This window comes from Grammomys surdaster, unplaced genomic scaffold (genome assembly GCF_004785775.1).
Source record: "Grammomys surdaster isolate TR1022 unplaced genomic scaffold, NIH_TR_1.0 1036, whole genome shotgun sequence".
NCBI lineage: Eukaryota > Metazoa > Chordata > Mammalia > Rodentia > Muridae > Grammomys > Grammomys surdaster.
The window spans coordinates 451,993-468,615 of NW_021605455.1; the positions used below are offsets into that span (position 1 = coordinate 451,993).

Consider the following 16,623-nt stretch of genomic DNA (forward strand, 5'->3'; position numbering starts at 1 on the left):
AAATCCACGGGTCTGGGCAGGAATGTGAGCAGGCGGGAGGGGTATTTAGCAGTGGTCATTGAGAAGAAAGCCTCTTTCTCAGAGTGCTGCAAACTCCCCTGACCCCCGGCAGTATAATCTACTTCAACCCATCAACAAGAGGTCACACTTACCCAGACCCCCCAAGGCCTCCTGCCTTCAGGGTTAGCCAAGCAAGTCTTGACTCCAGCCCTGGGATTCCAGGTATTTCCCCAGCCCCACCTCATCTAATTGCTCTACAGTCAGCTAATCCTTGGCCACGCCCTCAGCTCCAGCCAGGCAGGGCACTTCAGTGTGGCCTGCAGAGCTTCTGAGACTTCCCATGGCACTGGGCCAAGCCCAGGGAAGCCTCTGGACTCCCCTTGCCCAAACCACATCCTCCCTGCCCTTCCCCACACCTCAAACTCTCCTCTGACTAACATTTCCAAACCAAGCGGAACGCAGGCCAGCCCAGACCCAGAAGCAGCAGACCAATTCATTCCCTTCCTGTCCCCAGCCCCGAGGACTGGTCATATCCCCCATGGGTGAAGTACGGTGAGCCAAACAGCCAAACAACGGGGGAGCTGTACCTAAGGTTCTAGTCTCAGGACTAATTGTTTTAAGCAGGGCTTCAGCCTTGATTCAAAGAATATTTGTTACTGTAAGCGTTGTTTGCATTTCCAAAGAGTGTTTGCACTTCCTAAGTCTAGCTAGCTTTCAACCCTGGGAAACCAGATTCGGTAAATACTTCTATGTTTTAATACCTCTGAGTAAGGGAGAAGGTCTTAGTTACAGAAATGCTCGCCCTAAGCAGGGCAGAGAAGGAATGGGTCGATTGTGCCTTCTCCATGCAGGGCCTTGTAGGGAGCCCTGGCGCTGATCTCCACCGTGGGTTCCCCTCTGAGCCCTCCTCTGCAGTGTCACCCCAGCCTTCTCCCTTCCTATATCTCCCCTCCTCCTCCTTGCTTTGCCCATCAGGGATTGAAGAACTGCTTTTCACAGACCCCCTCCCAGGAGCTGGCTGTGAGCCTTGGGGATCAGTTCCTACTGCTCCCCATTTCTGTTGGATGTTCAGTGAGAGGGAGGCTGCAAATAGTACTTTTGTGACTTCCGGCATCCAAAACGGCTCTGAGAGCCTGAGGATTCCTAGCTAGCCTCCCTACCATAGCCAGTGGCCACACAAAGAATATAAAAAAATACGGATTGCTGCAGTGATTTTAGCTTTCAGGCTGAGATAGGAACACAGAGAGTTTGAGACCAGCCTGGGCTACAGAGCCAGGCTCTGTCTGGGAAAAAACAAAACAAAACAAAACAAAACAAAACAAAACAAACAAAACAATGGCAACAAAAATTTTTCATTGGTAACTTTTTACTATTGGTTACATGATATTAAAATTATAATTATTTGGATACCCCTGAAACAAAATATTTTACACACACACACCCTCTCTGCCCTTGGAGGGCTTTAAATGTGGCTACTAGAAGATTGGAAATTGTAAGCTGGGAGGTAGTGGTGTACACCCAGCCTTTCAGGAGGCGGAGGCAGGCTAATCTCTGTGAGTTCGAGGCCAGCCTGGACTACAGAGTGAGTTCCAGGACAGCCAGGGCTACAAGAAACCCTGTCTTGGAAACAAACAAACAAACAAACAAACATCAAAATCAACAAACAAATCTTGAAAACTGCAGACATGGCTTCACGTTATGGTGACACTGGGTTTGGCTCCAGGGTTGAGATTCTGCTGGATTGGTAAGAGCATAGTGCTTCTCATATTGACCACAGCTGCTGCTATGGTGATCTCTCCCAGCTACTCCATCCTTCCCAGCTACTCCATCCTTCCACTTTCCTGCTTTACCCTCTTCTATCCCTGACCTCCAGGGCCCCTCCTGAGCCTGGGGTATTCCCTCTCATTCCTCTTTATGGTAGTGACATAGGCTGATGCCCCCTTGGATCTTCATGTGTAGCTGACAGCAGCAGGTGGTTACTTAATGCTCGGGTGAGGGTGGGGGCAGGGGTGTCCCCCTGAAGGCTCCTGGAAGTTTTGCTGGAACCTCTCTGTTCTCACCTGATGGTCCTGGCTTATGGGATCCTGACTCTGGGCAGGTGAATTAAATCTGCCATCTCCCAAGCATACGGACTGATGCTGAGGAAAGACCAGCCCGCTGTGCTTCTCGCTTTGCCTCCTTGAGGATCCTGCAATCTTTTCTGAGAAGCTACCCCAGATTCCTTTTTGAAAGCTGGCTGACTGACTGACATTGTCTTCTGTTTCCTCGGTCTAGACAAGTTATTTTGTTCGTTTCTTCAATGAGTATTTATTGAGTACCTGCTGTATGTCAGACACCACTGGGGACGGAGCTATGAATAGATACATTTCCTGCCTCTAGAGTTCCCACGGTAGAAAAAAAACAGATTAACAAAGAAAACCTGAGGTAACAGCATAACAGCAAGTATTGTCACGAAGAGGAGGCAGGCTGAGGACAGTGACAGGTAGCCAACTGGAGTACGATGAGAGGAGAGTCATCAGGACCCTTCTGAGGAACTGAAAGCTGAACAGAAGATCAGCATGTCTAGAGAGCAGGCACACTGTGTGCACAAAGGCTTGTTTTAATGGCTTTCCTCATCTTAGTTTTTCTTACTAAGAAACACTTCATCTTATACACCTAAAGGGACCCCTTATTCCCTGTCTTCACTTTTCAGAGGTGTAGAGCGACAGACAGGGAGTTGTAGAGAGGAAGTTAGTTTGTAATTAGCAAAGCTATGAAGTTACATGCATTTTATTCTGTTCCTGACAAGGAGCCTGAAGGCCAGAGAGGGAACAGTGCCAGTGTGTCAGCTTCAAACCCACCTTCTTTATAAGTGCCCTTCTTGCCAAGAACAGGTCTCTCCTTTAGACTTCCTCTTCTAGGGCTTGGTTTGGGCCTAGAAGTCACAGCCCTGTGCCTAATGGCCCAGGCCTATCAGAAAAGACCTGGATTCTAACTGGGTCTAAGTAGATAGAAGGAGGGGTGTGGTTTCTGGGCTTCTCTCCTAGGAGGACTGAGGCTCCCTTGGATCGTCACAGGCATATTCCTAGTGCCATTTCTGACCCACACTGGGGATGACGGAAAAGGAGTAGCATCAGCCAGGCTTACTGTGAGCTATGGGGTCTGTAGAGCCAGTGAAAGCTGAGAATATCACTGGTCGTGGAGTGTCTCCTATGCTTCAGGCACTCCCAGCTCTTAGCTCAAGTGCCAGTTTCCCCACCCTAGAGAACTAGCTGGGCCTATTCCAGGCCATGGTGTTCCTTTGGGCTATGCCCAGCCTACAATGACTCTCTCCTATAGAGCAACAGTAAACAAGTTATTCCATTTTGGGTATAAGTACCAAGAAAGAACACCTTGTTTACACAAACAAGTAACTACTTGTCAAAACAGCGAGAAGTACAAACTAATAAATAATTTATTGTGCCAATCATCAATGGCATGAAACTACATTAAATTGATAGGGGGAACACCAAGCACATGAGCTTCTCAATTACCCAGATGTACCACCCCTCACATGAAAGTGTGGAGGAAGAACTCTTGAAGACTGCAGTATACACAGGATGCTGACCTGTTCACATACCACAAGCCTTGGCCAGGAGAATCACCACAGCGAAGGGCTCCTGCCTCTGTGTCTATCTTGACTGTAGTTTCTCCATGCCCCTGACACAGCTTACTTCAGACTAGCCTTTGAAGAGGCCTGTCACCTGGACCCATATCTGGCATCTCTGAGCCTGAACAGCTCTGGGGCCCAATTAGCCTAACTCAGAGGCTTCCTTGGCCTTTCTTAGCTATACTTCAATCTCTCTCTCTCTCTCTCTCTCTCTCTCTCTCTCTCTCTCTCTCTCTCTCTGTCTCTCTGTCTCTCTGTCTCTCTGTCTCTCTTTCTGTCTCTCTCTCTCTCTCTCTCTGTCTCTCTCTGTCTCTCTCTCTCTGTCTCTCTCTCTCTCTGTCTCTCTCTCTCTCTCTCTTGTGATAATGTGTGACCCAAGAGTTGATATTAGCAACTAATAATATTGAAGTAAGGGCTGGAGAGACGACTCTGTACTTAAGAAGCGCACTTGTTCTTGCAGAGGACCTGGGTTTCATTCCGAGCACCCACATTGCAGCTCACAACCATCAATAACCCCTATTCCAGGAAATCTAACCGGCACTCATGAGGCATGCATACATGTATGCAGTCAAAAACATTCATATGCATGAAATAAAATAAATAAACCTAGAAAACTTTTTAAAAATTAGAATAAAAGAACCTAATATTGCTAATAGTTAAGTGAAAAAAGAATTATGTGGCAAACTGTAGCCAATACGTAGCTTATGAATATATTTTATTCAATTTAATAAACTGGAAAGACACAAACATAGTCATGTATGTTTCTAACATAATAGACTCATGCCACTTTCCTCCTGCCTCCTCTTCCCTCCCCCTCTTCCCTCTCCCTCCTCCTTCCCCCTCTTCCCTCTCCCTCCTCTCTCCCCCTCTTCCCTTCCCCTTTCAGTAGCGGAATTGACCCCAGAACCCAGATCTTTCTCATGCTACACTCTCTTTACCTTTTATCTTGAGACAGGGCCTTACTGAGTTGTCCAACCTGGCCTTGAACCCTCTGTATCCCAGAGTTAAACTTCTGGTGTTCCTGCCTCAGCCTCCTGAGTAGCTATTCTCTAAGCCTTCCTTCTCCTTCAGAGTGTTTTGCTTGCCTGCCTGGTGCCCATGGAGGCCAGGAGAGGGGATTGGACGCCCTGGGACTGGAGTTACAGGTGGTTGTGAGCCACTGTGAGTGCTGGGAATCGAACCCAGGTCCTCTGGAAGAGCAGCCAATGCTTTCTAGTCCTCCTTTTGGTCTCTCTCTTAATTTTTTTTTTTAAACATAGTTTGTTTGCTTGTATGTTCATTCTCTCTCTCTCTCTCTCCCCCTCCCTCTCTCTCTCTCTCCCTCTCCCTCTCCCTCTCCCTCTCTCTCCCCTCCCTCCCTCCTCCCTCCCTCCCTCCCTCCCTCAGATATTTTCTCTGTGAACTGTCCTCAAGACAGTGGCCCTGTCTACTACTCTAGTGTTTCAAATCTGTGAGCTGAAGAGACCCTGGACTCGGCCATTGGCCTGCTGGGAAATGGCCAGGGTGGGGTGGGGGCGTGGCCAGGGCAACTCACGTGTGGTTTTAACTAACCCCCCAAAACTTACAAGTCCAGCTAAGCTAAGGGACCATTTCAGAAAAGCCCACGCCTCCTTTTAGCTTCTCCGCATTTACATCTTGGCCTGCCTTCAGCCAGCTCTGCAGAAGCAGGATGGGGGCGCTCTTGAAGTTCAGACATTAATTACCAAGTTAGAATATTTTTCAAATTACAAGGCATGGCCCCTGGAGACAAAAGGCTGGGAGGAACAGGAGAGGGAGGGCAGGGGAGGCTGTTACTGAGATGGGAAGGCGGGGCTTAGCTGAGAACAGTCTAGAGGCTGGGTGAGCACATAACCAGGCCCCTGTTTCATCTCAAGGCTAAAACCTACAGAGAACACTAAGACTAGGAACGGAGCCTGCAGCCTGCCCAGAACTGGGTACAAGATGCAGAGCTTTTCCTGATCGTAAGTGGAAAAGTTTTAATCATGCCACATCTCCCCTCCCTATGGGAGCCCTTATTAATTCTCACAAAGATTGTCCCCCAGGTGATACGGAGCTGAGAACTCTCCAGAAGGGACCCAGAAGGATGGGGTCTCAGGAGCTCTGCCACTCACTATGACTTAAAAATGCCAAAGAGTTGGTGCAATTAGAAAGACGGCTTCACCAATGTACCCTTGATAGGGCTAGTTCACTGTTCAACAAACCACAGGCATTCTGTGCTTGCTTCAGAGAATGTACCCAAAGCTGCCTCACAGCCACTTTCCAGAAGCCAGCCAGCCTCCTGTGACAGCCTCCCGCAGTCATGCTGCACTGGGAGCGTGCTGGCCATCTCTGAAGTCTGAAGACTGTTTAAAAATGGTTCTGGTGTGGGGACTGGTTTCCCTTTGGAAACCAGTGTCTGGTGGATGCTGGTATTTTTATAACTGCAGGCTCTCTATCAGATCCTGTGTTACCATGGTTGCTAAGGGGAACACTGGCTTCGAATTTCACATTTCAGTGTGCTCAGCCTGGCTAAGGAAGCAGAACAGTTATGGGGTGGGGGTGGGGAAAGGGTGGGAAGGCTGGTGGGCTGGGTGGGGGAACTCCTGCTGCATTTGAGGCCACCTCAAAGGCACTGCCTCTGCATGTGGATGTTTGGTGGCGGCGGGGTGTTCTGCGCAGGTCGGTATCATACCACAAGCGACTTGACTATGTGTGCCAAGCAGCAGAGTGGAACACACGGGTGGGTGGGAGACTAAATATGTGACGGTTACTTTAGCAGGGTTTCAGGAAGGGTTAAACCTGGGTTTTCATAACATGAGCCTTGGAACCAGTAGGGACTCTGATGCTAACCGAAAAGCTCAGAGCTTGGGTAGAGTCTGGCCTGGGGAAGCCGTATGCTCAGAGAAACATTCTGCCAGAACTCTGGACCTAAGATTAGAAGTGAAAGAAACTGTTCAAGGAGAAAGAGCCTCCTGGTTTTACAGGCTTCATTTCCTCCATGTCATGTCCGACTGTTACACTACAAACACTTTCCCCAACAGTGAGGGGCTAGGACCCACTCTCTGTTCAGATAGCCTGAGGGCTCTACCATTCCCTACCCCAGTCATGTCCCCTACCCTGAATTTGCAGCACTACATTTTCCAAAGTGCTTGAGTTCCCTGGGGTCCTCTCTCTCCAAACTTAGGTGACTTCCTTGTCTGAGAGCATTTCAGTCCAATAAGGAAGTCGCTTTTTCTTGTCGCTAGTTGAACAGATACATCACTGTCCTTTCTGATATTGCTTTCAGGCTTAAGGCTTTTAGACACTCTGGGATGTCACCTTGTGTACACCAGAGTACGACTGGTAAGAACCTCCTCTTTGCCCCTACCAGTTCCCTACTCCCTATATACCCGCTTCCCCCATAGTCATCCAGCTTCCAACCCACCATGCATGTTCTGGGCTGTCATTTCTGCAGATGCGGTTGCCATGTTGAAAAGGGTGGAGATCGCAACAATGTTTCTTCCTGGGGCTAACAGGAAAACTGCAGTCACACCTCTTCCCTGCCAAGCATGCATGGAGTGGTGGGGCAAGCCTGGGATCCCAGCACTTGAGGTGGGAGCCGGAGGATCGATGGTATAGGGTCATTCTTAGCTACATAGTGATTTAGAGGCCAGCCTGGGCTACACAAGATCCTGCCATAAACAAATAGGTGAGACTTAGCATCTAAGTACCAACGGAAGAAGGAAATGATTTGAAGTACCTTGGAAGGGGTCACAAGCCATTAGTACAACAACATGCCAGAGGACAGAGGGTGGATGTTGACAGCCTTGGGTAGAAGTTAGCTCTTCAGTAGACTATAAGAATTGCAAACTTCCAGGCTTGGTGGCACATGCCTCTAATCCCAGCACCCTGGAAACTGCGGCAAGGAACCATGAATTTGAGGCCCCCAAAAATTCCTCATCATGGAGGGAGGGCGTGAGCAAGACCCAGATAGGAAGAATAAAACTTTACCCATCTACACCTGGGGCAGGGTGCCTGGCAGGGGTATCATGTCTGACTCTGGGGGTCTGGAAGCCCAGTTAGGAATGCAGTCTCCCTTAGTGGCCTTCTGATGCCTGAGACACATGCTACACCACAGCCACACATTATGATGGGCCACAGTAGGGCTGCCACATGTCACTTGCTTTTCATGAATGTCTGGCTTACTTGAGGCTCTAAAGCCTGTGCTACAAAAAACATCTCTGTGCTACAAAAAAAGAAACCCGAGAGTCTGACAGCTGATACATTCATTAGGTTAGAACTCCACAGTCAGGAAGTACAGCTGCTGAGATTCGAACTTGGGTCTCAGTGCCTAAGGCCAGGTGCTCCCGAAATGCTTCTGCCTGGTCAGTAGCTGCTCACAAAACGCACCTGGGATGCGGCTGCTCCTGTTCTTTAACCATGGCCACAGACCAGAGTCAACTTGGAAGGCTTCCACCCCACAGCCCAACCCCATCCCCAGGAAGTTTGGTTTTACTGGGTGAGGGAGAGGGGCAAGGGCTGATTTGGGAATTAGCAATTTTGTAAAACTTCCAGAGGTGCAAGGTGAAGATCATTTCCCATGGATCCAGCCAATCAATCTCCCCTCCCTGAGGGGAGCCCAGAGCTCAGCCTACCTCGGGCTTCTTTTGGCCTCAGCTAGGCTGCCAAGCTGTCCCATCCCCCTGCACTGGGAAGTCAGGAGTGGTCCTCCTGGCAGGGTGCCCTTGAAGAATATCCTGCATGACTACCCACGCCCACTTCATCTCAGCCTTTCCCGAGGTCAGATTTCCCTGGAGCGAAAACAACCATAGAACGCGGGCTCACGCACAAAGTTCAGAGAGTCTCTCCCTCACTGTTGCTCAGAGTAGTTTCATTTCCTGATGGGCCTGACTTGCTGGCCTCGGTTCCCCACTGTGCTTGTCTGCCTCTGGCAGCTCAGCTTGCTGGGTCTGTGGGGGTCTCTCCTCACATGCAGACCTTTTCAGGGTCACCTTCCACAGGAAAAGCATGGAGGGGCAGGTGTAGGGGGTGAGCCGGGAGGCAGTGCAGGTATGAAGGATTCCTGGCAGAGAGCTCCCACCCCCAACTCCACCTCTGCTCCACTCCTGACCTGTGTCTGTGGCTGCAGGATTCTGAGAAGGGTAGGAGATGAATTACCAGTAGAGATGGGCCGGGGACCAGTAGATGAGTGAGGGAAGGTAGGATGTTTTGGGGAGGGAGAAAGGATGAAAGGAAGTGAGGAGACTTCAGGCACAAAACTTTGTTGAAAAATTCCCCTGCCACAGGAATTTCCAACCAAGCCCTTCAAGTAAGGGGCCAAGAGGGAGGCATTTAATAATCACCCAAGGGAGTCTAGAAAACATTCTCCTGAGGCTAGAAGGTGATAGTGGCACGGAGAAGCAGAACAGTGAGCCTTGAAGGGCATAGATGGAGGGTGCAGGACCAACCAGACCCAGCGTCTGCCAGGTTGGCCCAAAGAAGCCAGCTGCCATGGGGGACACCATACTGCGGCTCTATCAGTCAGTGGCTGGAAGTTCCTGAGTGTGGAGATCTCTCTGTCAGTTTGCCTGAAGACCTGGGCTAGGTGGACAGTACACTGAGAGGAGTTCTGTTAGGGCTCACGGGGTGTCTTGCAAGTTGTGGCCTCTGGAGTCTCCCATGTTTTATAGTTCTCAGTGTGTAAATCTTTTACTTCATTATTTAAGTTTAGTCAAGGCATTTTATTCTTTTGAATGGGATTGTGGTCTTAATTTCCTTCCTGCATAATTCATTATCAATATGTAGAAATGCAAGTTGATTTTGTATCATACGACTTTACTGAATTGTTTTTTAATTAATTAATTAATTAATTTAGAGAGGAGGTCTCACTATGCAGCCTTGGCTGGTCTGGAATTTGTTATATAGACCAGGCTGGCCTCAAACTCACAGTAATCCACCTGCCTCTGCCTTCTGAGTACTGGGACTAATGGCGTGTGCCACCAGGCCTGGCTTGTGACAGTTTTTTGAAGGATATCTTCAGAATTTTTTGATTTGGCCTTTCTGTACATATTGTGTGAGCTGTCCTCAAACTCATGACTCTACTGTCTTAGCTTTTCCAGAGCTAAGATCACCAGCGAGAGCCACCACACTCAACTAAATCTTTTCTATGTAGCATCATGTCATCTGTAAACAGGCACAGTTTCCCGTCTTCCTTTTGGATGCAGGTGCCTTTTATTTATTTTTCTTATCTAATTCTTCTGGATACTTCTAGGACTATGCTTAATTTGAGTAGATATTGAGCATCCTTGTATTGTTTGTGATCTTGGATTAGAAGTTTCAGTATTGGGCAAATGCATACATCAACCACAGCGCTGCAAAGATTCAATACAATCTATATAAGAATCATAGTTATTCAATTTTACAGAAATAATTTAAAATTTCTAAAATTCAAATGGAACCACAAAAAGCCCCAAATAATGAAAGCAATCTTGGCCAGAGAACAACATTAAAGGCGCCACAGTCGCTGACTTCAGAATATATTACAAAGCCACAGTAACCAAACTGCATGGTCCTGGCATAAAAACAGACTTCTAGACTCATGAAACAAAATAGAGAGGCTGGGAATGAAGCTACACACCGACTGATCCTCAACAAAGGGGAAGACAGTCTCTTCAGTAAGTGGTGCTGGGAAATCTACACGCAGAAGAATGGGACTAGACCCTACCTCGCTCTATATGAATAATAATGTAGGTTAAACACAAGCAAGGCTCTGGAGCCATAAAACTATTGGAAAACATGGTGAAGAGATGCTGGACATTGACCCGGCAGCGGGTTTGGGACGTAACTAAACGTACAGGCCGTGAAGCAAAACCAGCCGAGTAGACTATGTCAACCCCAAACCCGTCTATGCAGGAAAGGAAATGATCCACAGAGTGAAAGTCCATGGAGTGGGAGGGGATATTATAAACCAGATATCAAGTAAGGCGGCAATCCCCAAAACATCCAACGCAGTGCCTCTCAATCTTCCTGATGCTGTGACCCTTTAATACAGTTCTTCATGCTCTACTGACCCCCAACCATAAAACTATTTTATTTTATTATTTTTTAATTTTTTAAATTGTTTTTTATTTTTTTCCCCTTCCCTTCTCTCTCTTGCTCTGGGCCCTGCTCGTTCCGGCCCCCGCTTCCTCTGGGACAAAGGTTATTTGTTTATTTATTTATTATATGTAAGTACACTGAAGCTGTCTTCAGACACCCCATATGAGGTCATCAGATCTCATTATGGATGGTTGTGAGCCATCATGTGGTTGCTGGGATTTGAACTCATGACCTCCAGAAGAGCAGTTGGTGCTCTTAATCACTGAGCTATCTCACCAGCCCAATAAAACCATTTTCATTGCTACTTCAGAACTATAATTTTTCTACTGTTACGAATCATAATGTTTTCTGGTTGTCTTAGAAGAGGTTGCGACCCACAGGTTGAGAACCACTTGCCTACAGCATTTCTAGGACTCAATGGCAGAAAACCTAGGGACAGAGCCAGAAAGTAGGTGAAGGGTTTGAATAGACATTTCATCCAAGAAGTCAAGCAGATGGTTGGCAGGTATATGAGATGTTCAACACCAGTCATTAGGGAAATGCCAATTCAAACAGTCATTAATTAATACCCATTATCACAAAACAGAGACAGCAATTCCTGGTAAGGCTACAGCAAACTGGAAACCCCTGTATGATGTTTGTGGGAATGTAAAATAAGGCTGTAGAGAGCTGTGCCCAGGATCCTCAGCAGATTCCAAATGGCCACTGATTCCTGGATTTATTCAGATGAGCCAAAATCATGGTCTCTAGGCATTTCTGCACTCACTCCGATGTTCACCGAAGTAGTATCCTCAAGAACCACACTGTGAAAAACGACTGAACTGGCCATCAGTGCATGAGTGTAGAACACATGGTGTGCATGCAGACTTGAGTATCCAGTGCTAGAAAGGGCAAATCCCTCAATACCAGCAATGTGGATGAGCCTGAAGGACATCGTGCTAAGTCAAACAAGCCAGCCAAAGAGAGTGATTACCTTGTGGTTCCACCTGTATTAGGGGTGCTATGGTTTGGAGGGGTTTGCCCTCTAAGAATTTATGTGCTAGAAGTATGGGCTCTAGTGTGGCAGTATTGGGAGTTGGCATAAAACCTTTCAGAAGGGAAGATATAATGAGAAGAAATCAGATCACTTTTTTTGTGTGTGTGGGGGATCCACTATCTCCTAAAGGGGTGAACACTGTAGAGTAAGTTTTCCAGTTGTTATAAAAAGAACAGGCCTGACCTCTGACCTCTGGCCTCTGCATTACCCTCTGGCTTCCTGTCATCATTCTGTGATCTCATGTGCTTTGTCATGATGCCTCCCACCATGTTGTGACAGAGTTGCAGGAGCTGGTACCATGGAGTTTGGAATTGTAGCCTTGTAAGCTAAATAAATCTTCCTCTTTCTTTAGACAAAACACTCAACATCTGGTGTGATAGGAACAGAAACCATGCTAATTCACCAGGTATCTAAGACAGTCGAATTGACAGAGTCAGAGAACAGACTGTTTCCAAAGGCTGGGGGAATGTGGAGTGGGAGCTGTTTGTTTACCAGTGGGTACAAATGCTGCAGTCAGGTAGACAAATGAGCTCTAGAGATCTGCTCTGTGCTCTCTCTATAGAAAACACTGCCATATTTATACCTAAGAAGCTGTTAAGAGGGAAGATCTCCTGTAAATGTTAGCATTATGACATTAAAGATTTTCTCTTTGCTTGTGAGTGTATATAAGTGTGTCATCCATGCATGTATGTGTGTGTTCACATGCATGTGAGGATGTATGCGGAGGTCAGGGTCGGTGTTGGGAGTCTTTCTTGGCCACGTCCCACCTTGTTAACTGAGGCAGGATCTCTTGCTAAACCCAGAGCTTGTGGACTTGGCTAGCCTAGCTAACCAGCTGGCCCCAGGGATCCACCTCTGCCTTCTCAGCACTGGTTACAGCTGTGCCACATCTGCTTTGTGATGGGTGTGAGGAACCTGAACTCCAGTCCTTGAATTTGCATGGCAAGTGCTTTTCCCATGGTGCCATCTCCCATCCAAAGAAAATGAGTTGAAAAGAACATATTAAGCAAACATAAGACGTCAACAGGGAGGCAAGGAGGCACACACGAACACACGCACACGCGTGTCTCTGTCTTGGCCCCTTCCTGTTTCTTACTTTATTTGCTTCCTGGCTACCACAAGGTGAGCAGCTTTCCTTGTTCATGCCCTTCCTCCATGATGTTTCTGGCTCTCCACAGGGATGAAAACAACAGAGCCAGAGCCAGATGATCATGGACTGAACCTTCTAAAAACCACGGACCAAAATCAAGTTTTCCATCTCACTCAAAGTGCTGTGAGACCTTTTTTTTTTTTTGCAATTGAGAAAAGCCCAGAGCAGTCTCTCTCTGTCTTCCCCAAGGGGGTACAGCTAAAACCTGGTGAACGTGAATGCAGGCAGTGAGTAGCTGGACCCCAATGGTGGCTCTCTGATTTCTTCTTGGACAAAATGCCAAAAGACATAGATGGCTTACTACTCAAGTTGACTATGAGCACAACATGATTCTGTAGGTGTCAAAATGTTCCCCCCACCCCCCACAAAGCTTAATTCATTCAACAAGTGTGCATGAGGAAAGCCTCACTGCTCCCTGCCTGTGCAGACCTCTTGGCACCTTCCGGATCTCACACCACAAAGTTTGCACTACCTTAGGTGGTGTGAAAAAAACTCCCAGCAACCAGGGCCAGCACTCCCTACAGCCCTGCTTCCTGCTGGAGGAGCAGGTGATAACGCCAAGAGGAGGGGCCCAGATCATGCAGAAGGAATTGGGAAATTCAGGTCACAGCCTCAGGTTATTGTCCCTTATGTTGAGGCGGCTCATAGGGGCACACGGCCATGTGGACAGGAGTGAGCCTCTGAGAGGGACACATTCTGAAGGAATGCAAAGGGCCAAGCTGCTGGTGGTCCTCTTGGCACTGCACATTGAACTGAGGCCCCGAGGAGTAAAATCAAGTCAGGAGAGGCCATGAACTGAATGAGTGAGACATCTCTAAAGTCAAGCATATTCAAAAAGAAACAGAGACTACCGGCATAGGGCGGCTCAGCGCTGTGGATTCAAAAGTGACTAGAGGGGTATGTGTGCTCTGCTTTCGGATGAGATGAGCACACCACCATCCTACAAAGGAATGCTCCCCAAATATAAGCACATCCTCATTTTGCTCACATTGCTTTCTATAGCCTATTTTAAAAAACAAAACAAACAAGCATGCCTCTTGACTCTGATTTTTTCCTCTAGTCCATTTTCTCCATAGCTTTTTCCAGAAAATGCTCTAAAGAATCTGCCCACACTGCTGGTCTCTCTGCCAGAGCCCCAGGACCCCCCCCCCCGTTCTTGTCATTTTTCTGCCTAGGACCTTTGGTTCTCCACCCATTCCCTGTGTCTTGGTGGCAGCAAAGGGCTGCCAGGGAAGGAGAGGACAGGTATAGTAGAGTCAAGGTTAGTACCAGCTCCTACTGAAGGATGCTGGGATGCTTTTCACTTACTCTTCTGGAGCTTTCTGGATGCATCAAATGCAGACTTACCTCCTCCCTCCTGGCTCCTCCTCCTCTCTCTTCTACCTGTGACTGTACCATCTCCCTGTTTGTTCCCTCTTGCTGGGTGATACTACTTGTCTCTAGCATTGAGCCTCAGGTGTCCATAGACGCCTGACAGAGTAGTTTCCTTATTCCCCATGGGATCCCGTGTGGTACTTTAGGTCCTTCTGTCAACCATCCTTTGGCAGCCTTTGAGGAGAGTCAACAAGTGACCCACATATATGTCCAGAGACCTCTTTTCCTGGTTCTCATTCCCACCACGATTCTTGTCCTGAGACTCACATCCCAGGGCATGCGGCCATGTGGATGGTAAACAGGAGTTCCATCACATTCTCCTCACTTCCATCCCCTATCAGCCAATCTTGATGGCTGCTGCTCTTAAGGTTGCTAGAGCCCCACCCTCAGCTTGCTCCCTCCTAGTGGGAGCTGGGATGGTTCCCTGACACCTGGCTTCCAGCCAGCCTCCCACTGTCTACTTCTATCTCCCAACCAGCCACAGGTGACCTTACAGAGTGAGCTTTTATATGTAAAAGAGCAAACACCCCAAACTCCCATCACCAATGTCTCTTGGCCTCTTTTATTTACTATTTTAAAAACTTTTATTCTTACATGTATGATGGATTTATGTGCATCGCTCAATGGCAATGCCCAGAGAGGCCACAAGAGGGCGCAGGCCACTGGAGTTACATGTGATCATGAACTGCCCAACCTGGGTGCTTGGAACTAAACTTGTATTTTCTAGAGCAGTAAGTGCTCTTATCCGCTGAGCTATCACACCATCCCCTGTTTATTACTTAAAATAAATTTTAGAAGCAAAAACATTAAAAACAAATCAGCAGCAAACCAACTAAGTCCAAAGATCCATCCAACGCTATAACACCATAAACCTCTTCTACCAAATTCCAGATTAGGAATTACTGAAGTCTGAGTTAAGGCTTATTTCTTAATGCACAGAGTAGAAGCCTGGAGGCATCGTCTGTCTCCTTTACAAAGAATCCATCCTTCTATCCATAACCCAACTCCATTGCGCTCCTGCGTTTTTCTCCAGTGTATATAGGCAGGGCTTCTGTAAATATCGACAGGTGGGCAGGGTAGTACCAAGGCCTCTGCTCTTACCTCCCTGAGGCACGTGTAGATGGGGCACACCAGCACTCGGAAGGGTTCGCCAGTGCTGCTCCGCATGGTGCCGAACACCTCACACAGGAAGGTGATGAAGCCCAGCCAGCGCTCCACATCCTGCTGCTGCAGCTCCTCACGCACGGTGAAGTCCTTCTGTAGAAGCACAAGAGAGCGTGTCAGCCTCACCAGGGCTTGGAGGGGCCCAGGCAACACCAGCTGGACCACAGCACAGTCCAAGGGCTGACCTGGGGTTAAAATGAGGATAGGAACCACCACTTCCGGTTACCCTGGGTTGAGGGAAAAGCTTTCCCTCCTCTGTGAGTTGCTCAGACTTGGCCATCTTTCTCCTTCACAGACATGTCCCTCAGCCTGGGCTGGAAGTTCTCAAGAGTGGGGACAGATACGGTGGTAGCCGAGGTGAGTGTGTATGTGTGTGTGTGTGTTGGGAATGGCACCTTTCTCAGATTCATTATCTCCAGGTTCAGTTCAGTTCGTCTCCTTTGTCTGACTCTCAAATCGCCATCCTATCAGGGAATCAAGGAGAACACTGCTTGTCCTTACAGATCTGCAGTCTACAACTAAGGCCCACCTTAGCCCTTGTGCTAGGCTCAAAGCTGAAGTACAACTCCTGCTCATTACTGCTTAGCAGAAAATAGAAAAAAATTAATTTATTAATATTTTGTGTGTGTGCGGGGGTAGCGGGTGGGGAGTGTATATGCCACGGTGTGGGGGTCAGGGGATGACTTTGGAGTTAGTTCTCTCTGTCTACCTACACATGATTATACATGATTTATAGGGGTCAAACTCAGGTCCCCAAGCTTTCATGGCAGTGTTGAGCTAGCCTGCCCACCCAGTAGGAGAGTCTAAAGTCTTCACTAACTCACTCACTTATCTATTCATCTGTCCGTTCATTCAGTCATCCATCCATCTATCCATCCATCCATCCATCCATCCATCCATCCATCATCCATCCATCCATCATCCATCCATCCATCCATCCATCCATCCATCATCCATCCATCCATCCATCATCCATCCATCCATCCATCCATCCATCATCCATCCATCCATCCATCATCTACATTTATTTATCAATATTTCCATTTACCACTTCACCCACCCATTTATCCACCTACCCATCCATCTAATCATTCAGCCTTGTATCTGTTTACCCATCTAGCCGTCTACTTTTCTATGAGTCTTCACCAACTTCCATCTATCCAAATACGCATCGCTCTCTTCCTCCTTTCCAGCTTTCCTTTCATTTATCCATCG

The 16,623-nt window shown here is 47.8% G+C and overlaps 1 protein-coding gene across 1 annotated transcript in view; it reads right to left on the bottom strand.

Moving 5' to 3' along the window:
- Ctif (cap binding complex dependent translation initiation factor) overlaps positions 1–16,623 on the bottom strand; it is a 203,776-nt gene that overhangs the window by 20,917 nt on the left and 166,236 nt on the right. The window contains exon 9 of the mRNA XM_028783220.1: positions 15,346–15,501. Within this exon, the coding sequence (XP_028639053.1) occupies positions 15,346–15,501 (156 nt within the window). The remainder of the gene's footprint in view (positions 1–15,345; positions 15,502–16,623) is intronic.